We start from the raw sequence: 26,749 nt of genomic DNA, 5'->3' as shown, positions 1-26,749 counted from the left end.
GTAGTAGTAGTAGTAGTAGTTAGCTGTTTCAATAGGTGGAAGATGTGTATATTGAATAGCCATTTATTGTCACATTGTTTAGAAAATGTTGGTTATGGTCCTGAATTTGCAGCCAGGTGGGAAGCTGTTGTGGAGGCTCAATGTTTGTAATGCTGTTGAAGTCATGTGAGTAATTTGGTAGAACAGAAAATAAACTATTGACATGGGATTGTTAAGTAATGTTTGATTAATTCAGAATTACAACTTGTTCCACGTCATTTTTGATATGCTGATCATGCTGACAATCAAAACTGTTGAAACCATTCAACAAAGCAATCCACTGGACACAATATTGCAAAAGTGATAAAAAATTATCTTAATTGTGTTCTGACTATAACTGCTAGTAATAATGTAACTCAAATGGAGAAATGTTTCTCTAAAATACAATGAAAGTATTCCTTTCATTTATAATTATACAAACAGGTGGCAGCAACTCTTGAAAGTAAGGTAGCACTCTCCCAACTTAGTGGTGAGGCTTAGAATAAAAGATGTTGAAGTTAAAATGGTTTATTACTGAAAAAACAGTTGATAAAGAAATAATTCAGTATAAGAAAAATAAAATTTTATGTGCTTTGTTTATTACATTTCAAAACACAGTACTTTATGTATTCTTTTATAAACTGCTTTTTTTCTGCAAGGAGAAAAACCTTTATTTTCCTGAAAGTAGTGAAGGAATTTCCTGCCCTGAAGCTTCAATTGTGAACATACATTTCAGGTATTGATGCCAATGTACAAGAAGCATCTGAAGGGGAATACCATTATGTCACTCCAAAATGACACTGCTGACAATGCATTAAACCTCATTAACTCCCATTAATTATGATAGTATCTTGCTTTATTAATTTCCAAAAATGTGCCCAGACACGAGGAGGCCTGCCAAAGTAAGCCCCTTTTCTGTAACTTTGTCATTAAATTTATTTATTGGTTTAGTGACTGCTCCAAGTCTCTTGGATAGCTTGATAATGGGCTGACATGCAGTGAACTTTTGCCACCAGTGCCAAAAAGAACTGGGGGCATGCTATTTTTTGTGGGTCTTCAACACCAGTGTATTGCAACTCAAATCACAATTGCACTGAATATCTAATGTAAATGAATCTAAGCTATTGTTCCACCCATTACAGGTCCAGGGCTGAAATCGTGGGACTCATCACCAACAATGATGAGATAGCCAACAGAGAGGAAGTGGAGAAGCTCAAGGCCTGGTGCCAGGCAAATAACCTTTCCCTCAATGTCAACAAGGCAAAAAAGATGATTATCAGCTTCAGAAGAACTCAGACCACTCACACCCGTCTTTCCATCAGCAGCACAGCAGTAGAAACTGCAAGCAATTTCAAGCTCCTGGAGTGCACATTTCTTATGATCCCAGAACACAACATACATAACCAGGAAAGCTCACCAATGCCTCCACTTTCTGAGGAGGCTGAAGACAGATGGAATACGTACATCTCTACTCACGTTATTCTACAGATGTGCAGTAGAAAGCATCTTTACAAGCTGCATCACTGCATGATATTGAAACTACACTGCAACAGACGGGAAGGCCCTGCAACGTGTAATCAAAACTGCCCAATACATCACCAGCTTTAGCCTACCCGCCATCAAGGACATATATACAGAAAGGTACTGGAAAAGGGCCAGCAGCATCAAGAAGGATCCCACCCACCCTGCTCATGGTCTGTTTGTCCCATTCCCATCATGGAGGAGGCTATGAAACATTCACACTGGGACCACCAGACTCAAAAAAAAGTTACTTTCCCCCAAGTAGTAAAGCTGATCAACACCTTCACCCACTAACTTCCCTCCCCCACAACACAAACCACCACTACTTTATCATTTCCTGTCAGAGTCACCTTATATACAGACACCTCTATGCCTAGCACCACTTTATGGACATACAATCAATGTATATAAGCCGTCTTACATATTTATATTTACTGTGAAGTTTTTTTTACTCATATTGCATTCCTCGTCTTCGTGAGTTTTTTGTGAGGTATTGGATCTGTAGTGAGAATTATTTCATTCTCCTTTACACTTGTGTACTGGAATGACATTAAAGAATCTTGATGCTCTTTCATGCTGAGTTGAGGGGCTGGTGATACTTTGTACTTGATTCCTCAGATGTTTGTAAACTCATCAGGAAGTCTGGCATTGTGCCCTCAATGTGTCCTTTTGTAGTACTGTAGGATAATGTAAGGGGTGGAACCACATGCATAATTCACAACCACATCATTGAGTTGGGGTTCACTTTAAGAGGCCTGTGGTTGGCTGACATTAAGTTTGGGGATGCTGGGGTTTCTCTCCTGTGTGACATTTCAACTGGTTGCCCTCACCCCACAGTGACTGCAAACTGGCAGCTGGCTGTTTTTGACTCCACCCATGGCCCCTTGCATCTGCACCAGAAGACCTCACAGAAACTGGTTCCACTAAAGTTTGTGTGGCACGGCCTTAGAAAGGACATGCGCGCTAGGAGTACAACCTGTGTTGAATGCCGGTGGGCAGAAATTAATTGTTATGTTCAGGCACCATTGGCACCTTTTGAGATCCCTATGTGATGGTTTGACCATGTCAACGTTGACCTGGTTGTCACTCCTACCTCTCCTGCAGTTTCACACACCTCCTTACCATGCTGGACTGTAGCACCAGGTGGCCCAAGGTTGCCCCTCTAGCATCAATGACGGCCACAGACATGACTCAGATGTTCATCAGAACATGGATAGCTCGATTTGGCACCCCATCTAATACTTCCTCCGTTTGTGGTCCCCAATTCACATCAGACCTCCAGGTTGCAATGACCTAGAACCTCAACGTTAGGCTACATTTCACCATGGTGTATCACCCACAGTCCAACGGCCTGTGTGAGCAGTTTCAGCGCTCCTTAAGGCCGTTCTGAGGGCTTCCCTGACGGATGAATGTTGACATTATTGTCTCTTGTGGTTCCTACAGGGGCTCAAAGGAGGACCTACAATCATCCATGGCCGAGTTGGTATGCAGGCAACTGTTACAACTACCAGGTGATTTTATTCCTGACACCATGACCGCCTGGTCAGCAACGTTCTGCCCTCCTCAGTAAACTCAATTACTTTGCATCTATTCCTACCTCCCATCATGGCGTACAGCACTCTTGGGTTCCTATTGACCTACACGCCACCTCATTCAATGCACACCAACACCTCCTTCTGCCCCCTTACTATGGCCCAGACCACATTTTGGGACAGAGAGGAAAGACTTCTTCAGGGGCCCTGTTAAAGAAGTTGCTCCTGAATCTCTGAGTGTGTGCTTCCAGGCTTTTGTACCTCCTTCCTGATGGTAACAATGAGAAGAGGGCATGTCCTAGGTAGTGCAGCTCCTTGATGATGGAAGCCTCTTTTCTCAGGCACTGCTCCTTAAAGATATCTTAGATACTATAGAGGTTAGTACCCATGATGGAGCTGACTAATTTTACATCTCTCTGCAGCTTGCTATGATCCTGCGCAGTAGCCTCCCCCCGCCAAACCAGACGGTGATGCAGCTGGTCAGAAATGTTCTCCATGGTACATCTGTAGAACTTTTTGAATTGCTTGGGTGAGAAACCTAATCTCCTCAAACTCCTGATGCTGTCTTGCCTTCTTTATAGCTGCATCAATATGTTGGGACCAGGTTAGAATCTTAGAGATACTGACACCCAGAATATTGCTTTAGAAAATTCTGGAGTTAAAGCTGATATTCATGGATGTTGACAGGTACACAAAGTACATGTTAGTGCCTGTAGATGTCTGAATAATAGGACCAGGCTTTTCAATGTCATAGGATACAAGACCATAAGACCATAAGATAGGGGAGCAGAAGTAGGCCATTCAGCCCATCGAGTCTGCTCCACCATTCAATCATGGCTGATCCAATTCTTCTAGTCATCCCAACTCCCCTGCCTTCTCCCCATACCTTTTGATGCCCTGGCTAATCAAGAACCCATCTATCTCTGCCTTATATGCACTCAATGACCTGGCCTCCACAGCCGCTTGTGGCAACAAATTCCACAGATTTACTACCCTCGACTAAAGTAATTTTTCCACATCTCTGTTCTAAATGGACATCCTTCAATCCTGAAGTCATGCCCCCTTGTCCTAGACTCCCCTCCCATAGGAAATATCTAAGTCTCTCTGCAGGCTCTCTGTTTCCTCAACACTACCTGCTCCTCCACCTATCTTTGTATCATCGGCAAATTTAGCCACAAATCCATTAATCCCATAGTCCAAATCATTGACATATATCGTAAAAAGCAGCGGTCCCAACACCGACCCCTGTGGAAGTCCACTAGTAACCGGCAGCCAGCCAGAATAGGATCCCTTTATTCCCACTCTCTGCTTTCTGCCAATCAACCAATGCTCCACCCATGCTGGTAACTTAAGAAAGTATAAATCTTCAGTATCTTCAGGAAGTATAAATAGAAATAATATATTTTATATTGAAACAAGAATAGGCAAGCACCAAATGTAAAGTGAGCCATGAGATTGTGAGGAAAATAATGGATTGATGACAGGCATCACTTTTTAGTCACTTGGATGATTTTGCTCTATTTGCCTAATCTTTACTCACTCACGTATCTGTACACACTGGTTGCCTCCTTTTGCTCCCTTTATTACAACTTCTACTCCTACCATTGTACATCAGCAAATTTAGCCGTAAGACTGTCAATGTCTTCATTCAAGCCATTCATATGGATTGTGAGCTGCTGAGTACCTGCAGAAGTTTAAGGCTCTGATTCAGGTATAACTTAAGTTGTAGGTAAGTTTCTTTTGCAGAGCACATCGGTGGAATGCATCTCTAATCATTCATTGAAAAACTGAAATATTGTGAGTTCAATAAGTGAAAGACAACTATCATGGAAAGGAGAAAATGTTACAGAATTCACACCTTGCAGATACTTTACAGGTGCCAGTTCCATCAATCTTAACTTAACACTGATAAACAAAACAAAAAAGTGACCATTTCAAATGTAAAAATCTCAGGTTGAGACACTGAAAATAAGAGCAGTATCATGGAAATCTCTCTGAGCAAAATAATACAGAGATCGAACCAAAGAACAACAGACAGTTAATCACAATTAGCAAAGCAGAGATCCAATTAAAGAAAATGCTTAGAGAGGTTTAGCTACTTTTGTGAGAATTACTGAATTTGATTTTATATAACAATATAATTTGAAATGTATGTTTGGCTCTGAGGATAAATCAATGCCAATCCTCCTACAAACCTATCTACCAAAGAATTTAGAGACAATATCGTGTGATAGCACATTGTCTGGTTTAAACTATCACATTTTCAGCGACAACACTTTACAAATTCTCAACTGGATACACGTCCATTGGAACATAAAGAGGTTGTGAAATATGCAATTTAAATCCAAGATTTTCTTTGATACCCACAGACACACAGCATTTTCAACCATGTACAATTTACTTTATACAGTCAAGTCAAGCTGTTAATAAAATGTTGCTTTTTCACATATACCCTGCTGCTGAAACCAGTACAAACTAATTTTGTTTCTCTCACTCCATTGACAGTAAATATAATGAATTGAGAGAACCCAAGACAGTGCTTAACAAAATTAACAACTGTGAACAATAAGGCTATAAGAATGAAAGATATGGGAAACATGAAAGATTTGAGGCAGCAGTGAATAGAAGAACACTTTTAAATATAATACCATGACAATTGGGGGATAGCTGCTCTGACTTAGTCATTCAGTTCCAAAAATGTTCAACTTCTAGCATTAACATCCATCAAAAGCAGTTTTTGATTTTTCCAAGGTCTGGATTCAAGGCTAGATGTAAAAAAAAATCAGAAAAATGGATAGGTCATAGAAGACATCTTTTAAGAAATCTCCCCAACCAGCAATCATTAAGTTAACATCTTTCTTAGAATTACATCTCAATGACAAAAAAGATGTAGAAAAATTTCCCAATTACATCTTCAAAATACCTGACATAGTTATCTGCAAATTTAAGCAGAAATTAAAGTGCCAGAAATACCCTAAAGTTCAGTTTAAATAATAAAGACATATTTGGCAAATTTTAAATTTGTGTTTTAAAACAATTATGAAATTTATTATCTTACAATGAGTGCAGAAAAATATAACATTATTTCCTTTTTAACAAAACAACAACATTCATATTCGTATTTGATCTAATAAATGAAAATTAAAAACTGTAAATGCTGGAAACCTAGAGCAAAAGTAGAATATAGAATTCCTAAAATAACAATTATTTTAGCCAATTTGATAATGTAGTTGGAGAAAACTTACAGAACTGAAGCATAATCTCAATTCCCTTTACATCTTGTACTTCTGCAAGCTCCCAACATCTGAGGATATGCCCCTCCAATAAGCTTCAGTAAGAGACAAATGAAGAGCTATACAGCAAGGGACTTGGGGCACCACAGTAACAATGCAGATAGCACAACGTTATTACCGCTCAGGGCTTCAGAGTTCCAATTTTAATTCTGCTGTCCTCTGTAGGCAAGTTTCTAGTCCGTTCCCATGTGCGCCTGGGTATTCTCCAGGTGCTCTGGTTTCCTCCCAGTCCAACTAGGTTAATTGGTCAGTATAAATTATCCCATATTTGGCAAGGGTGAAATCAGTGGGTTGCTGGGCGGCACAGCTCAAAGGGCCAGATGGGCCTGTTCCATGCTGTATCTCTAAATAAATAAATACATTGGGTCAAGAATCCTGATGCAAATTTATCAACCAATCCAGTGTAAAACAGAAGTTGCTTCCCATAAATGCAGTAGTGAGCCAAAAATTTGACTCTGGATTCTGTAGTTTTATTATTAAAAAGGTACTGCAACCCGAAAATTGTGCATTTGCTAAATGTAGAATTATATTAAATGAGCAGCAACAGTCAATACCTTTAAGTGAAGTAGATCACCAGTGGAATTTGCCAAAATTGCTAAGTGGACTCACAACTGGCTTTGATGAAGATAATTTGAAGTTATGCACCCATCCATCTTCTACAGTACTTTCTAAGGAAAGCACTCTACTGCAACCAGATTCTATTATATATATATTATCTAAGCTTCCTACATTTATTCCATTTGTATTAAAGCCCATGCGTATAAGTTGTGTTTTATATTAACATTCCACATTACTGTGTATAATCGCAGAGTCTGTTTTACAAAAGAACTGATTTTTTTTATGTGAAAGCTGAGATGGTGCACAAGGTATTCCTCGAAAAGACTTGATAACAATTACTCTCCAGCTCATTAATACCCGATTACTCAGACTGCATACTGTCTCATTTGAGACAACGTCATGAGGTTTAACTGACCTTGGATCAACCCTAATATACCTTATGTTTCTGGTGCCAAAGCCAACAAGTCTGGGTCTATACTACACCAACTCTTCAATATAATTTTAATATAACTCTTCAATAACAACGGAGATTACATTGATGTGTTGAGGACATCTAGAAAGTTAGTTACCATTTTAATCCTTTCATCTCAAGGTGGCTATATTGTTTCCGGTGAAGTCACAATAAATGAGGCAAAAATGATTACTATCCATTAAGTTTTAGATATAGACTTAGTGCATTGGATTGGGATGATGAGCAGTGCAATTTTATGGGTTTTTGAAATTGACTTTGAAAACACATTGTTGGAGATGATGGAATCAGCTAAAACCAGTTGGCACAATTTAAACTGAACAAGATGACATTGGATGTACTAATGTTTGTTTTCAGAAAGTAGCTCATCTAATGAAAACCTTCTGATCTCAGTGCTAAAATAATTAAATCAGGCTAAATCCAAGATCTTTGAAAGACAATACTGCACATGTTTCACATCTGATTTGTAGGCTGGGGGAAGGGAGAATGCATTCAGCCCTCATGCTTCAATGAGCTAACTTTAATTCTAAAATTATACCTAATAAATAGAGTTCATCAACCTGCAGAAGTAGCTTTTTACGTCACATTTCATCGTCTTGAATACTTCAATCAATTCTCCTGCTTCTTATTTAAATATGATCTCTGTTCACTGATCACAATTATCTAGAAAACATTTGTTTTGTTAGTTTCTACAAACTTCTACATCAGTAAACACACAAGCATATGAATTTGGAACTGGAGTAAACGATTCAGCCCTTTGAGACCATTTCATAATTCAAGATCATATCTGAATTAAGATATCTGACTGATATCTTAATTCTGCATTCCCATCAACACCTGATGGTAATTCAACCTCTTGCCTCTTAAGAATGTAATAACTTCTACCTTAAAAATATTCATAGAATATTTGATTAACTAACCAGCTAATGGACTCAAACAAGATAAAGATACATTAGCCAAGTCAGCTCTGTGGTCCTCCTCATAAGCATTTGGGAACATGTTGAAAATGGAAGAGCTGACCTGTTAATAACTCAAACAACAGATTGCACGGACTCAGAACAGACAAATTAGAGTAGGCAGCACAATGTACATATACAAGAATGTGCGTTCTTCAAAATTTCTAATATTGGCTCCTGACTGAAAGAAGTGTTGTGTCATCTGGTCACATTCAGGCATGGAACTCCCCTCATAATTAGCTTGCACAGCACTTTCACAGTTGCTCCATATTGTACATCTTCCAAGAGGTAAAGGCACAGAACGTACTAAGAACTTCATATAGTAGGCTTCAAACAGCACCAGCACTAGCAAGAAAGATGAGTGAGAGAACTGATATAACCATATAACAATTACAGCACGGAAACAGGCCATCTCAGCCCTTCTAGTCCGTGCCAAACTCTTAATCTCACCTAGTCCCACCGACCTGCACTCGGCCCATAACCTTCCATTCCTTTCCTGTCCATATATCTATCCAATTTAACTTTAAATGACAACATCGAACCTGCCTCAACCACTTCTGCTGGAAGTTCGTTCCACACAGCTACCACTCTCTGAGTAAAGAAGTTCCCTCTCATGTTACCCCTAAACTTTTGCCCTTTAAATCTCAACTCATGTCCTCTTGTTGAATCTCCCCCACTCTCAATGGAAAAACCCTATCCACGTCAACTCTATCTATCCCCCTCATAATTGTAAATACCTCTATCAAGTCCCCTCTCAACCTTCTACGCTCCAAAGAATAAAGTCCTAACTTGTTCAACCTTTCTCTGTAACTTAGGAGATGAAACCCAGGCAACATTTTAGTAAATCTCCTCTGTACTCTCTCAATTTTATTGACATCTTTCCTATAATTCAGTGACCAGAACTGTACACAATACTCCAGATTTGGCCTCACCAATGCCTTATACAATTTCAACATAACATCCCAACTTCTAAACTCAATGCTCTAATTTATAAAGGCCAGCATACCAAAAGCTTTCTTCATGTGTAAGATAAAACTACTTAACTATCAATTAATTACATTATCAATCTACTTTCTGGAGATACATCTGAATTACTACTTCAGAGCTCTTGGGACAAAGTCCACAGTGAGGATACGCTTCATTATGATGTGCAACTCTACTGTTGTTCCAAATAGATGAAATTCAGAACAGGTCCAGCAGTTGAAGAACTGGATACCTATGAGGCAGGAAAGCCATCAGCTATCCAAATTCAAGGTTTGTTAAATCCCTCAACTACCATTAAGGTAAAATGACAGAATCAGCTTGGCTCAATTAGAGTAGAGGACACCAGAAACAACAGAAGGGATCTTTAAAAATGTGGTGACAACACTGGACTGCATTCATACTAAATGGTGATACAATCAAGATACAACCAAGTTCTGCAGTATGTTCACATTGAGAAACAAATAGTAATAGCTAATTTAAAAATCAAATACTGCAGATGGAAAAAAACTCCCTGAACATCCACAGCTTCAGAATCAGGTTTGATATCACTGGCATATGTCATGAAATTTGTTGCTTTGCTGCAGCAGTACACTGCAATACATAATAATAAAAACTATAAATTACATGAAGTATATATAAAAAATAAGTAGTGCAAAAAGAGTGGGGGAAAATACTGAGTAAATGTTCATGGGTGCATAATCCATTCAGAAATCTGATAGTGGAGGGTTAGAAACCATTCCCGAAATGTTGAGGACGTGTCTTCTGGCTCCTGTGCCACCTCCTTGATGGTAGCAATGAGAAGAGGGCACACATCATGGGTTGATGGGAGTCCTTAAATGATGGATGCTGCCTTTTTAAGGTGTCCTGGGTGCTGGAGGAGCTAGTGCCAATAATGAAGATGGCTGAGTTTACAATTTTCTGCAGCTCTTTCCGATCCTGTGCAGTGGGCCCTCCATAATAGATGGTAATGCTACTAGTTAGAATACTCTCTATTGTACATTTGTAGAAATTTGATGACTTTGGTGACTTACCAATTCTCTTCAAACTCCTACTGAAATATTATGCATCCTTTGCAATTGTATCATTATGTTGGAACCAGGATAGATCCTCAGAGATGTTGACACACAGGAACTCGAAACTGCTCACCATTTCTACTTCAATGAGGACTGGTATGTGTTCCCTCAACTTCCTCTTCATGAAGTCCACAATCAATTCCTTGGTCTGCTGACACTGAGTGCTAGGTTTCTGCTGTGACACCACTCAAGCAGCTGATCTATCTCACTCCTTTATGCCTCCTCATCACCATCTGAAATTCTGCCAACAATAGTGACATCCGCAAATTTATAGATGGCACTTGAGCCGTACCTAGCCATACAGTCACAGCTTCACCAAAGACAGAATCCAACGCGAAAATAAAAGACAAGCCTGAAGCATTTGCTGCTGTCTTTAACCAGGAATATCAAATGAATATTCCACGTGGCCTCCTCCTTATGATGTAACATCTACCTACAAAACCGTGTAGCACTAAACAGGCCCGGCCCTCATCTACACACCTGGGTTAATATAGTGTCTGATTAACTTCTGAGCAACCTTTTACATTCACTATAGTCACATCAAAAACCTCAACCTCACTGTGTAATATTAATAAACAGAATGACTACTTGCTCTTCATAGCTTGCAATATGTGCATAAAAAGATATACTGCAGTAATGTTGAAAACAAAGAAAGCGCTCTCTTAATGTTCATATTTCCACAATAAGCTATGAATTTGGAGGAAGCCATCTGGAAGCATTTGAATGCTCTTTATCCCTAACAAGTAGGAAGCAGTGAAATACAGAGAGATCCATTGTAGTTTGGTAACAACAGTGTGCAAATATATAATAGCCTCTTCCAGTAAAATATATTTTATCTGTAAAATTAACCATGTTACATTTAAACTCTTACAATGAGAAACAAACTTCATTTCTTAAAATTGTTTACCAACTCATTTACAGGCTGAAATGACACAACACAAAGACTTCAGTAACTACAAATTCCTTCTACAACAGCTATACAGTACTGCACTGTCATGGTTAGAATGTGCAGACTAGTCCTCTATTCTTTAATTCCACAAACCAACTTACAAACTCTTTACAAGCAATGACATTTTTCACTGAAACACAATTTGTAAGATGTAATAATATAAATCACATTGGTATATATTTAAAATTACACCAGATAATATTTTTCTACCTGTCCAGACATAACAAGTTTTCCACCATGTAATTGATCTTTAATGTACTATTTGCATATTCAGCAAAAGGTTTTCAACAGTTAAGACATCAGCAACTGTACAAACGCTGCCAACATATCATTGTCATTAAATTTAATGCAGTTAATGAATAGATTATGTGGATAGTTCTCATTCTTAATTCTCCCAAAAACCACTTGCCTCATTATTCTCGAACAAATTAAATTCCATTCCTCTTTTCTTTATTGTACAAACTTTGTACAACAAAAATGCATCAAATTCCAATTTGGAAAGTTATATAAATTCTTTGACAGGTACCATCAACATGAAGACACTTTAAAGTTTGTTTTAAGCAAATCACTACTTATACTTTCACCAATTTGTGCATAAAAGCCCTAACACACTAATAATGAACTCACCTACAGGCATAGTACAAAAATATTTATCAATAAACAGTCAAAATATGACTACAAGAAATTTGACACTTTCAATACGAATTCTCAAGATAATTAAAAGCAATGTACAATAACAATTACTATTGCATTCTGAGTATGGCAAGTTGACAATTTGCAATATTAAACTTAGTTGTCATATAATCAGAGTACATTTATTACATTAGGCTAGGCAACATATAGGTATTTAACTCAAATTCAACTGTTTGAGTTGTGAACAAGATCTAAAAATTATATTTTTAATCATTTTCACCATTTAGATTGCATTCATTTTTCTCTTTGCAAGTTTGGAAAACAATTAAAAACAAATATTTTGACTCAGATGCAACATGCTAAGCAAAAATTGGCAGCGTGATGATCTTTTGGCTTGTATTTCCCTACCCAAAATCACTAATAATAAATGTGATTAAATTTGCTGGGAAAAATCTCTAACACAAATTAGAATACTAAACCAATAAAACTATTAAATGGTAGAATGATCTTTGACTGTACTTAAGTCTGAGCATAATATCCAACATATTTGGTACTCACCCCACTGCAGAGGAGCTAACTGTAAATGTTCCTGAACTAGTTGATTAAGAACACCTTCCACACTTGCTTCTCCTTCACGCTTAAGAGAAGAGTAGGAAAAGTTAAGGAAATCAGGCTTTGTAATCTTGCAGTTTCTAAAGTGGAATATTAACTGTTTGTAAATTTAGGGACATCAAGTAATGCAGCACAGAAGCAGGCCCTTTGACCCAACTTGCCCAAGTACCCACCTAAGATAGACACAAATGCACAAATTTGGCCCATATCGCTCTAGGCCTTTCCTATCCATTTTCTTATCTAAGTGTTTTTCACTTGAACCTGCCTCTGCTACTTTTATTCCATATACGCCCGCCCTCTGACTTCCCTTTTAAATCATCCTCTCTTACACTTATGCCCCCAAGTTTTTGCTTCTCCTTCCTTGGGAAAAAGGCTTGTGTGCATTTAAGTTTCAAAGTAAATTTATTATCAAAGTACATCTATGCGACCTTGAAATTCATTTCTTGCAGGCATTTAAAGGATTTTATGACACAAAAGACCACAGCCAATCTATGTTGGCAGCAACAACTCTAGCTCTATCATGCTGAACGCTGATGCTCCCCCCCAGGGCTGAGCCCTCAGCTGCTCACTCTGATGACGCATGACTGTACTGCTAGATCGAGTTTAAACTGAATCATCAAGTTCATTGATGACACAACTGAGGCATTAACAAGGACAACAAGACAGTGCACAGAGGTAGAGCAGCTTGTAGACTGCTGCTGGCACAACAACTTGAGTTTCAACATGGACAAGACTAAAGAGATTATTGTGGATTTTAGGAAGTTGAAGGTTGACCATTCCTCAAAGCACATAAATGGCTCCTCTGTGCAGAGAGTTAGGAACACTAAGTTTTTGGGAATGCACATAATGGACGATCTCATCTGGTCCCTCAACACTACCACTTCAGTCAAAGTAGTACAGCAGTGTCTCAATTTCCTGAGGAGATTGAAGTAAGCAAAGCTCCACTTCCACCCATAATAAAAACAATATTTTACAGGAGCACCATTGATAACATCCTAATATATGGGAATTGCAAGGCATCTGACCAAAAGACTCTACATAGGATTGTAAGGACGACTGAGTGGATCATCAGGGTCTCTCTTCAAAGTTCAAAGTAAATTTATTACCAAAGTACAATCGTCACATACAACCCTGAAATCCATTTTCTTGAGGGCATTCTCAGTAGATGCAAGAAACACAAAAGAATTAAAGACCTATCTAACATAACAGAAAAACATCCAGTGTACAAAAGATAACAAGCTGTGCAAATACAAAAAGAAAGAGGAAAAAATGATAATAATAAATAAACAAACAAATAAATAAATAAGTGATAAATATGGAGAATATAACATGAAGAGCCCACAGATTGTAGGAACAATTTAGTGACAGGGTGAATGAAGTTGAGTGAGGATATCCCTCTGCTTCTAGAGCCTAATGGCTTCCACTCATTCAAGATATTTATCAGGAGCACTGCGTACACAGGGCCTTTAGCATTTTCAAGGATCTTTTTCAACCATCCCATAATTTTTTTGACCCCCCCCCCCACTATGAGGCAGGAGGTACCATAGTTTTAGGACAAGGAGAATCAGATTGGGAAACAGCTTCTTCCCCGAAGCCATGAGACTACTGAACTAGGTCTCATCACTTATGAAGCGCTAATAACGTTAAACTGTTTATTTTTTGACTTCTGTCATAAATGCACTTTACGCTAAATATCAAATCTTCTGGAATATATTTAATTATTTGTTAATTTATTTGTGGTAATATTGCTTTATATGTTGTGTGTGAGTTACTGTGTCATGCACCTTCATCAAGAAGAGCATTGTTTCATTTGACAGTACACAAGTATATGGTTGCAGGGCAATAAATTTGAACTTGAATTTGATAAACAGACTAAGACCGACAAACTAACGTGCCAAAGAAGACAAACTGTGCAAAAAATATACTGTGAACACAAGTTGTAAAGAGTTCTTTAAAGTGAGTCTGTAGGTCATAGGTCACCTTATCTATAACCTCCATGATTTGATACATCTCTAATGGGTCACCCTTCACTGACTTAAACGCCAAGGAATAAAATCCTAGCGTGTCTGTCCACTCCCTATAACAGCAGTCCCCAACCATCGGCCCACGGACCGATACCGGGCCACAAAGCGTGTACTACTGGGCTACCAGGAAACGATATGAGTCAGCTGCACCCTTCCTTATTCCCTGTCACGCACTGTTGAACTTGAACATAGGGTTGCCAACTGTCCCGTATTTGCCAAGACATCCTGTATATTGGGCTAAATTGGTTTGTCCCATATGGGACCGCCCTGGTCCCGTATTTCCCCCGCTAAGGTAGAGCATTCCTATGAAACCTTTCTTGCCAAAATGGCGTAAAGCAAAGAAGCAATTACCATTAATTTATATGCGAAAAATTCTTGAGCATTCCCAGACCCAAAACATAACCTACTAAATCATACCAAATACCACATAAAACCTAAAAAACACTAACATATAGTAAAAGCAGGAATGATATGATAAATACACAGCCTATATAAAGTAGAAATAACGTATGTACAGTGTAGTTGGGAAGATTAAGCCGAAACCGATTTGTGGAAAAAAAATCAGCACGTACGCTCATGCGCACGTCACATGTGCGCACGTCACTCATGCGCACACAGGTGCCCACACAAGGCTTCATGGTCATGCTTGTCTTTCTCGGGGTAAACCCAAGTGTCCCGTATTTGACTGCTACTTTTGTCCCTTATTTGGGAGTGAGAAAGTTGGCAACCCTAACTGTAAAGACATGTTGAGGTGAGTTTAACCCTACTTGAACACCACCCCCCACTCCCGCCCCCCCACCCCCCCAGTCGTCCAGTCCGCAAGAATATTTTCAATAGTAAACCGGGCCGTGGTGCAAAAAGGGTTGGGGGCTCCTGCCCTATAATTCAGCCCTCAATTCTAGGCAACATTCTCATAAATCTTCTTCGCACTCTTTCTAGCTTAATGGCATTCTTCCAATAACAAGGTTAAAATCGTACACAATACTGCATGCTTGGTACACAAACTGCATGTTTGGCCTCACCAACATCTTGTACAGCTACAACTATCTCCAGCTCATGTCCTCAATGCCCCAATGATGAAGGTCATCATGCCAAAAAAGTCTTGCTTACCATCATATTTATGACGCCATTTTCATTGAACTATGAACCTGTACTCCTGGGTCGCTTTGACCCCAGCAATCTCCAAAATATTACTATTCACGCTCCAATGAAGGTTCAACTTTTCAAAATGAAACACTGCACTTATCTGGATTGAATGCCATTTGACAAGCTTCAGTCTACTGACCTAACTGGTCAAGGTCCCGATGTAGTTTTTGATAGTTTTCTTCACCGTGGTATTATCATCCACATTATCAACCATGCCTGTGTAGTCTCATCCAAATCATTTATATAAATGTCAAATAACAAACATCCCAGCACTAATCCTTATAGCACGTCACTAGTCACAGGCCTCCAGTCCAAGAAACCTTCCAAAAATACACTCTGCTTCCTAGCATTCAGCCAATTATAGAAACATAGAAAACCTACAGCGCAATACAGGCCCTTTGGCCCACAAAGTTGTGCCGAAAATGCCCTACCTCAGAAATTACTAGGGTTACCCATAGCCCTCTATATTTCTAAGCTCCATATACCTATCCAGGAGTCTCTTAAAAGACCCTATCGTATCTGCCTCCACCACTGTTGCTGGTAGCCCATTCCACGTACTCACCACTCTTTGCGTGAAAAACTTACCCCTGACATCTCCTTTGTATCTACTCCCAAGCACCTTAAACCTGTGCCCTCTCGTGGCAGCCAATTCAGCCCTGAGAAAAAGCCTCTGACTATCCACACGATCAATGCCTCTCATCATCTTGTACACATCTATCAGGTCACCTCTCATCCTCTGTCACTCCAAGGAAAAAAAGGTCGAGTTCATTCAACCTTTTCTCATAAGGCATGCTCCCCATCCCGGCAACATCTTTGTAAATCTTCTTTGGCACCCTTTCTATGGTTTACACATCCTTCCTATAGTGAGGCGACCAGAATTGAGCACAGTACTCCAAGTGGGGTCTGACCAGGGTCCTATATAGTTGCAACATTACCTCTCAGCTCCTAAACTCAATCCCACGATTGACGAAGGCCAATGCATTGTATGCTTTCTTAACCATAGAGTCAACCAGCACAGCAACCTTGAGTGTCTTGTAGACTCAGACCCCAAGATCCCCCTGATCCTCCACACTACCAGGAGTCTTACCATAAATACTATATTCTGTCATCATATTTGACCTACCAAAATGAACCACCTCACACTTATCTGGGTTGAACTCCATCTACCACTTCTCAGCCCAGTTTTGCATCCTATCAGTGTCCTGCTGTAACCTCTGACACCCCTCCACACTATCCACAACACCTCCAACCTTTGTGCCATCAGCAAAATTACTAACCCATCCCTCCACTTCTTCATCCAGGTCATTTATAAAAGTCACGAAGAGTAGGGGTCCCAGAACAGATCCCTGAGGTACACCACTGGTCACCAACCTCCATGCAGAATATGACCCGTCCACAAACACTCTTTGCCTTTTGTGGGCAAGCCAGTCTGGATTCACAAAGCAATGGCCCCTTGGATCCCATGTCTCCTTACTTTCTCAATAAGCCTTGCACAGGGTAGCTTGTCAAATGCCTTGTTGAAATCCATATGCACTACATCTACTACTCCACCATCATCAATGTGTTTAGTCACATTTTGAAAAAATTCAGCCAGGCTCGTAAGGCATGACCCGCCCTTGACAAAGCCATGCTGACTATTTCTAATCATATTATGCCTCTCCAAATATTCATAAATCCTGCCTCTCAGGATCTTCTCCATCAACTTACCAACCACTGAAGTAAGACTCACTGGTCTATAATTTCCTGGGCTATCTCTACTCCCTTTCTTGAATAATGGAACAACATCCGCAACCCTCCAACCCTCCGGAACTTCTCCCATCCTCATTGATGATGCAAAAATCATCACTAGAGGCTCAGCAATTTCCTCCCTCACCTCTCACAGTAGCCTGGCGTGCATCTCGTCCGGTCCCGGTGACTTATTCAACTTGATGCTTTCCAAAAGGTCCTGTACATCCTCTTTCTTAATATCTCCATGCTCAAGCTTTTTAGTCTGCTGTAAGTCATCCCTACAATCGCCAAGATCCTCATCCGTACTGAATATTGAAGCAAAGTACTCATTAAGTACCACTGCTATCTCCTCCGGTTCCATAGACACTTTTCCACTGTCACACATGATTGGTCCTATTCTCTCACATTTTATCCTCTTGTCCTTAACATACATGTAGAATGCATTGGGGTTTTCCTTAATCTTGTCCGCCAAGGTCTTCTCATGGCCCCTTCCGGCTCTCCTAATTTCTTTCTTGAGCTCCTTCCTGCTAGCCTTATAATCTTCCAGCTCTCTATCATTACCTAGCTTTTTGAAACTTTCATAAACTCTTCTTCTCTTCTTGACTAGGTTTACAACACCCTTCGTACATGACAGTTCCTGCACCCTACCATCCTTTCCGTCTCATTGGAATGTACCTATGGAGAACTCCATGCAAATATCCCCTGAACATTTGCCACATTTTTTCCGCACATTTCCCTGAGAACATCTGTTTCCAATTTATGCTTCCAAGTTCCTTCCTGATAGCCTCATATTTCCCCTTACTCCAATTAAACGCTTTCCTAACTTGTCTGTTCCTATCCCTCTCCAATGAGTTGTGATCACCATCTCCAATATGCTCTCCCACTGAGAGACCTGACATCTGACCAGGTTCATTTCCCAATACCAGATCAAGTACAGCCTCTCCCCTTGTAGGTTTATCTACACATTGTGTCAAGAAACCTTCCAGAACACACCTAACAAACTCCACCCCACCTAAACTAGGTGGGAGATGCCAATCAATATTTGGGAAATTAAAATCACCCACCACGACAACCCTGTTATTATTACACCTTGCAGAATCTGTCTCCCTATCTGCTCCTCGATGTCCCTGTTAATATTGGGTGGTCTATAAAAAACACCCAGTAGAGTCATTGACTCCTTACTGTTCCTAACTTCCACTCACGGAGACTCCGTAGACAATTCCTCCATGTCTTCCTCCATTTCTACGGCCGTGACACTATCTCTGATCAACAGTGCCACACCTCCACCTCTTTTGCCTCCCTCCTTGTCTTTTCTGAAACATCTAAAGCATGGCACTCAAAGTAACCATTCCTGCCCCTGAGCCATCCAAGTCTCTGTAATGGCCACAACATCAAAGCTCCAAGTACTGATCCATGCCCTATGCTCATCTGCTTTGTTCATAATACTCCTTGCATTAAAATAGATACATCTCAAACCATCGGACTGAGCGCATCCCTTCTTGATCACCTGCCTATCCTGACTCTTGCACTGTCTCCAAACTTGCTCAATTTGTGAGCCAAGCGCCTCTTCCTCTGTCTCTTCATTTTGGTTCCCACCCCCCAGCAATCCTAGTTTAAACTCTCCCCAATAGCCTTAGCAAACCTCCCCGCCAGGATATTGCTCTCCCTGGGATTCAAGTGCAATCCGTCCTTTTTGTACAGGTCAATCCTGCCCCAAAAGAGGTCCCAAAGATCCAGAAATCTGAATCCCTGCCCCCTGCTCCAATCTCTCAGCCATTCATTTATCCTCCACCTCACTCACCTATACCCACTGTCGCGTGGCACAGGTAGTAATCCCGAGCTGACTACCACATTGTTAATGCACGTGACTATGTAATGATTGAGTAAGAAAGGGTGGCAATACTTCCTTTGGAAAATAATGTATTAAAATACATGTCCAGTCCGGTTATAAGAAACATGTGTATTAAGGCTACCAAAACAATTTAAATGCAAAACAAAAAACTAAGGAAAGAAGTTGTCAGCTTGTTTTATAAAAGCTTCAGAGTTTAAAAAAAAAAATCGGAGTGTGACTCTAAGGTCCAAAGAAAAATTATACCCCAATTTCCTTTTCTGGCATAAAGTAACTGAAGTGCATGGGAAAGAAGGAAAGCAAATGACAAGAACATAAATGAAAGACCACTCATGAATAATAGGGAAAATTACTCTCATAAGTGCTGTTTTTCCAAAGCACCACTGTTGACAGTGAAAAACTTCTAAAAGAGCTTGGATAGCCAAGGAGGAAAGAGTCTAAAACAGAACGACAAGAGATTCTGCAGATGCTGGAAATCTAGAGAAGGTGTAGCCTAAACAAAAAGTATCTGTTACACCTGAACCAGAGGGGACCAACATTTTTGCAGGCAGGCTAGCTAGAGCTCTGATGGAAAGTTCCAACCTAATTTGGTAGCAGGATGGGAAACAGAGTGAGGATGGGGCAGCTGGAAAACAACAAGATGCAGTGTGTATTGAGACTGTGAGGAAGGCAGGCAAATGATGGGGCAAATTTACAGTTAGTGGGATCAGTTGAAGTACAACATGGGGACAAAATCAAAGAAGATTATGAATACAGGACTGGTGTAATTTTTGAATGGCACATGATTCTGTAACTGTTAGATTAACTGTTAGATTGGCAGGTATAATGTTGTGGGTGTTGCTGAGTTGAGGCTGAAAGAAGATCATTGTTGGGAGCTTAACATCCAAGGGTACCCATTGTCACAAAAGGATAGGCAGGTAGGCAGAGGAGGTGGGGTAACTCCGTTGGTAAAAGGTGAAATCAAATTTTTAGAAAGAGGTGACATAGGATTGGTTAAATTTAGAATCCTTGTTGGTAGAGTTACAAAAGGGTAAAAAGACCCTAGTGGGAGTCATATACAGCCTCCAAACAGTAACCAGGATGTGGGCTACAAATAACCAGCAATTGAAGATAGAAAAAGGCATATCAAAAGGCAATGTTGCAATAGTCATGCGGATTTTAATATGTAGGAAGATTGGGAAAATCAGATGGGTTCTCAATCCCAAGAGAGGGAATTTGTAGAATGCCTACGAGATGGCTTTTTGGAGCAGCTTGTGGTTGAGCCCACTAGAGGAACAGCAATTCTAGATTAGTTGTAACGTAATGCCCAGAGTTGATTAGGCACGTTAGGGTAAAGGAACCCCTAGGAGGCAGTGAATATAATATGATAGAATTCATCCTGTGGTTTAAGAAGGAGAAGCTAAAATTGGATCTATCAGTATCATAGTGCAATAAATGAAATTACACAGGCGTTAGAGAGGAGCTGGCAAAAGTTGATTTAAGAGGACACAAGCAAGGATGGCAGCAGAACAGCAATGGCTGGAGTTTCAGGGAGCAATTTGGAAGGTGCAGGATTGATACATCCCAAAGATGAATCAGTATTTTAAAGGCAGGATGATACATAGGCTTTGCTGCCACATAGCTGAAATTGCACCATATAATATTAGTATAATTTTGAAATCTATGTTAATATAATTGTGAAATATGCCATAATTTATGTGTTAATGAATATAATCCATAAAATTTCTGAATAATAAATGTACAACCTTTACTTTGAAACTTTTAGAGCTTCAACCTATTTATATTGTCAGAGCTTCAAGTTGCAACACAGTTACAAACTATAACAATAAACAATAAATGGAAATCCATAGCTCATTCTCAATAAACCATTGGCACACTGAATGCTGACCCCATCTAATCAAACCATTTTATTTTTGCCATTGTGCCTGTCAGTTACTTTGACTGCCTGACATCAGTTACTTCTGTTGCGAGTTGTGGTTTTTGTTTGTTTGATGTGAAAAATTCTATATTCTGACTTCTTTTGGTAAGCAATTTAAAAATTGTTAGAATAAGATTTTAAAAAATCATTTCTATGTAATTGCTTGCATCACTGGGGGCATTTTATTGAAATTATAATTTTTTAACCTTGTTACATTTTTCAAATATTATTATTAGCACTATTCTCAAATAGTAACTATTATTTTTAGTAATCTAAGAATGTTGGGGAAAAAACAGAAGAGTTAACTACTTAGAAGAGCAAAACTTGTACAAAGTATAAGGTAGAAAGGCTTTTGCAACTCAGATACTGAACTAACGTCTTCACATCAAAAACAAAAGATAGAAACTGGTGATATTTTTACATATCAAGATACTGGTAATGTTGTATACATCATTTGTGCGGTAGCGAAATCTGGGGGGGAGTTCAGTAGTGGAAAGTACTGGAAGAATGGAAGTTAGATAACTTAAAAGACATCCTAATCAGAAAATTCATATAGATGTAGTTACCAAATTACGTACCCAGAAGAAATGTGGAATTTTGTGCAAGTAACTGAAATTCTAAAAGAGCATGAAGAGTGAAACGAGATGAGCGAAAGTAGTCCTACTCCGATATAGCCAAAGTGGTAATTGGTAACAGTACCTTAGAATTAAAGTTAATGATTTATGCATTCTGTGCACACATGGGGTGAATGATAGTGAGTTTTCAGCTTTTTCCGGCAGCCCAATCATATTACGATTCATTAAGAAGAACAAATAAAAATAAGGTAGGCAGCCATTATTGGAGCAGGCTAGTGTTAGAGTGGGGAGACTTTGGCTCAACAGGCTTGGGTGAGATCAGTTTCTTTTCTCTTTCATTCTTCATCTGTTAGTGCATATTTAGTGCAGTGAGAATGGCTCCAGGGGCTGTGTAGTGTTCTTAGTATGAAATGCAGGAATTCTGGGAAACCTCCTGCCTCCGATATAACTACATCTGTACCAGATGCACCAAGCTGAATCTCTTCAGAGCACATGTGAAGGAACTGAAGCCACAGCTTGATGACTTTGGCTCACACAGGAAAATGAGAAGGTCATCGATAGGAGTTACTGGGAGGTAGTCACCCCTAAGTTACAGGAAGCAGGTAACTGCCAGGAGAGCAAAAGGAAATGGGCCACCAGTGCGGCCAATCTCTGTGGTTGATCCCCTTAATAATAATAATAGTATACTGCTTTGGATATTGCAAAATAAGTGAGCTACCAGAGAGGTGCAGAAGTGACTGGGTCTCTGACTGGGGTTAAGAAGGGAAGGGGAAAAAAGCAGACAGCAGCTGTGATATGGAATTCCATAGTTAGAGGAGATTTTGTGGACATGAAAGAGGCACCCAGATGGTATGTTGCCTCCCACGGTCAGGAACAGGGACATTTCAGTTCAGACCCATGCCATTCTAAAGTGGGAGGGTGAGCAGCCAGGAACCTAGGGACATATTAGCACCGATAAAATAGGTAGGAAAAGGGAGGAAGTCCAGAAGACAGAATTCAGGGAGTTAGATAGAAAGCAGGGCCTCCAGAGTAATAACCTGCATGTGCCACATGCCAGTGAAGGTAAGAATGGGACGATTTGGCATATGGGTATATGGTTGAGAAACTGGTGCAAGGGACTGCAGTTAAGATTTAGGGATCATCGGGATCTCTTCTGGGGAAGGTTGTTGTTCCTTACCATGCCTTGTGGTGCATTGGGTGGCAACCTTGCCATTTATTTAGCACTTTTGCTGGTTTTTTTTAATGAGGTCAAGTTGCTAGCTCAAGACCCAACACATCACAAATGGCAAGCGTCCAAGGTGCAGGCCGGATTCAAATCCAGGACCACTCACCTCGAAGGCAGGTGAAGATGTCACTGCACTACCAGCCAGCTTCTGGAGAAGGTACAACCTGTACAAAAGGGAGGGGTTACCCCTGCACCGAAGGGCACTAATATTCTTGCAGATAGATTTGCTCGAGCTGTTGAAGATGATTTAAACTAATTTGGCAGGAAGATGGGAAATAGAGAGACAGAACTAAGAATGGGATATTTGGTATACAAGCAGATGCAACGTGGGGGGGAATTCCAAGCCAGACTGAAATGCAGAGAGATGAGACCCCTTCTACGCAGCATCTTGTTAGCAAATGTGCAGGAGCTGGAGAACAAAATTGAGGACCTAAGGTCTAGATTGCTGTATCAGAGGTAAACGAGAGATTGTTGTGTTCCATGTCTGAGAAAGATGTGGCTATCAGATACAGCCCATCAGATACAGCGATCAGACCCGAAGGCTTCTCTATTTACAAAAAGGACCCCACTACTGATCCAGAAATGGCAAAAAGGTGGAAGTGTGTATTTCTTGATAAACTCTTGGTGGTGCTCTGATGTGACAATTTTGTTGAACTTGTGGTCCCCTGACCTTGAACATCTGACAATCCAATGCAATCTGTTCTACTTACCTAGGGAGTTCTCCTCCATAATACTGACCGCAGTTTACATAACACCAGCGGCCAACTATAACCCAGCGCTCGAGATACTGCATGTTGCCATCTCCAAACAAGAAACAGTCCATCCCAACGGATTTCAAATCATAGTCAGGGACTTCAACTAGGCCTGTTTGACGAAAACCCTGCCCAGTAACTATCAACATATATCCTGTAGCAGCAGAGGTCCCAACACACTAGACCATTGTAATACTAAGATAAGGAATGCCCATCACTCCATGGCCAGACTGCATTTCAGTAAATCGGACCACTTGGCTGTCATTCTATTCCCTGCATAGAGGCAGAGGATAAAGAACAAAACTCCAGAGATTCAGACAACAAAGAGGTGGTCATAGGAGGTAGAGGAGCAGCTTCAGGATTGCTTCAAGTCAGTGGACTGGCCATGTCCAAGGACTCATCTATGGATCTGAATGAATACACTATTGCTGTCACAGACTTTATTAAAACAGTTATAGATGAGTGTGTCCCCACAAAATTATTCAGAGTCTTCTCCAACTAGAAGTCTGGAGACCTCAAACGTTACAAGAGATCCAGGTACGATCTCTGGAAATCCATCTCATAGGTGAAGTGGCAATACCAGACTAAACTTGCTCAAGAGTTGTGGCAGGGTTTGAATACTATCACCTCTTATAAAGTTAGATTTAGTGACAAAGGTGACAGCAGGGCTTTGCTTCCAGTTCATCTCAATGCCTTCTATACTCACACTCACCGTCAAGACATGGAGGAACCATCACGTACTCGCAGAGCCCCCGATCCTGTGATTTCTGTCTCTGAGGCCAACATGAAGCTGCCTTCAAGAGGGTGAACCCATGGGAAGGAGGCAGCTCAGAAGGAGTACCTGGCCAAGTTCTAAAAACCTGTGCTGATCAGCTGACTAGATTGCTCACTGAGATCTTTAACCTCTCACTTTGGCAGTCTCAGGTACCCACCTGTCTCAATGACTATCATCCAGTAAAACATACATCCACAGTAATGAACTATCTGAGAGGTTGGTGATGAAACATATCAACTCCTGCCTGAGAAGCAACTTAGATCTGCTCCAGTTTACCTACTGCAGCAAAAGGTCCACATCTCATTGGCTCTTCACTCAACCCTGCAGCATTTGGACAGCAAAACTGTATATATCACAACACTCTTTATAGACTAAAGCTCAGCATTCAATACCATCAACAGCTCAAAACTAATCAATAAGCTGCAGGACCACCTTGTGCAATTGGATCCTCGATTTCCTCACTTGCAGACCCCAGTCTGTTCAGAATGGCAACAACATCTCCTGCTCTACTTGATTTACACCTATGACTGTGAGGTTAAGCACAGCTCCAATACCATATTCAAGTTTGCTAATGACACCACCATTGTAGACAAAATCAAAGGTGGTGACGAATCAGCATAGAGGAGGGAGATTGAAAATCTGGCTGGGTGGTGCCAAAAGCAACAACTTAACGTCAGCAAGACCAAGGAGCTGATTATTGACTTCAAGAAGAGGAAACCGAAGGTCCATGAGCCAGTCCTTATGAGAGGATCAGAGTAAGAGAGGGTTAGCAACTTTAAATTCCTTAACATCATCTCAGAGGAATTGTCCTGGTCCCAGTACGTAAATGCAACTACAAAGAATGCACGGCACTGCCTCTAGCTTCCTTAGGAGTTTGCGATAATTCAGCATGACATCTAAAACTCTGACAAATATCTATAGATGAGTGGTGGAGAGTATACTGACTGGCTGCATCACAGTCTGCTCAGGAAACAGCGATGCCCTTGAATGGAAAACACTACAAGTAGTAGTGGAAACAGTCCAATCCATCATGGGTAAAGCTCTCCACACAATTGAGCACATCTACCAAAACACAGTCACAGGAAAGCAGCATCCCTCATCAGAGAAAAAGAGAGGTGAGAGTAGACCACTGGAAAATAACACTGGAGAGATAGTAAACAGGGATGAGGAAATGGCATATGAACTAAATAAGTATTTTGCATCAGTCTTCACCATGGAAGTATGCCAGAAGTTCAAGAGTATTAGGGGGCAAAAGCAAGTCCTGTTGTTACTACTAAAGAAGGTGCTTGGGAAGCCGAAAGGTCTGAGGGTAGTTTACCCACCTGGACCAGATGGACTACACCCCAGGGTTCTGAAAGAGTAGCTGCAGAGATTATGGAGGCATGAGTAATGATCTTTCAAGAATCACTAGATTCTGGCATGGCTCTGGAGGGCTGAAGAATTGCAAATGTCACTCCAATCTTGAAGGAGGGAGGAAGGCAGAAGAAAGGAAAATACAGGCCAGTTAGCTGACCTCTGTGGTTGGAAGATGTTGCAGCTGATTTTCAAGGTTGAAATCTCAGGTTACCCGAAGGCACATGATAAAATACAGTAAAGTCAGCATAGTTTCCTTAAGTGAAAAACTTGCCTGACAAATCTGTTGGAATTCTTTGAGAAAATAACAAGCAGAATCATGGATGTAATGTACTTCGATTTTCAAAAGGCCTTCCACAAGGTGCTGCATATGAGGCTGCTTAGTCAAAGAAGAGATACCAGCATGGACAGAGGATTGGCTAATTGGCAGGAGGCAAAGAGTGGGGATAAAGGGAGCCTTTTCTAGTTGGCTGCCAGTAACTAGTGGTGTTCCACAGGGATCAGTGCTGGGACTACTTCTGTTACGTTATCAATGATTTGGATGATGGAATTGATGGCTTTGCGCCAAGTTTGTGGATGATGTGAAGATAGGTGGAGGCATAGGTAGTGTTGAGGAAGCAGGGGGGCTGCAGAAGAACTTGGACAGATTAGGAGAATGGGTAAAGATGTGGTAAATGGAATACAATGTTGGGAAGTGTACGGACATTTACTTTGATATGCAGAATAAAGCCATGGACTATTTTCTAAATGGGGCGAAAATTCAAAACTCTGAGGCACAAAGGGACTAGGGAGTCTCCGTGCAAGAT

At 40.4% G+C, this 26,749-nt stretch overlaps 1 protein-coding gene across 7 annotated transcripts in view; it reads right to left on the bottom strand.

Annotated features, from left to right (window-relative positions):
- The window catches only part of trappc9 (trafficking protein particle complex subunit 9), a 749,291-nt gene that overhangs the window by 304,035 nt on the left and 418,507 nt on the right, over window positions 1–26,749 (bottom strand). For all 7 annotated transcript variants that reach the window (XM_063062835.1, XM_063062851.1, XM_063062844.1 and 4 more), the window contains one exon: window positions 12,545–12,635. In XM_063062835.1, coding sequence (XP_062918905.1) covers window positions 12,545–12,635 — 91 coding nt within the window. The remainder of the gene's footprint in view (window positions 1–12,544; window positions 12,636–26,749) is intronic.

Source organism: Mobula hypostoma, chromosome 1, assembly GCF_963921235.1.
Source record: "Mobula hypostoma chromosome 1, sMobHyp1.1, whole genome shotgun sequence".
Lineage (NCBI taxonomy): Eukaryota > Metazoa > Chordata > Chondrichthyes > Myliobatiformes > Myliobatidae > Mobula > Mobula hypostoma.
Note: the sequence above shows the minus strand (reverse complement) of the source record. Positions and strands in the feature narration are given on the sequence as shown.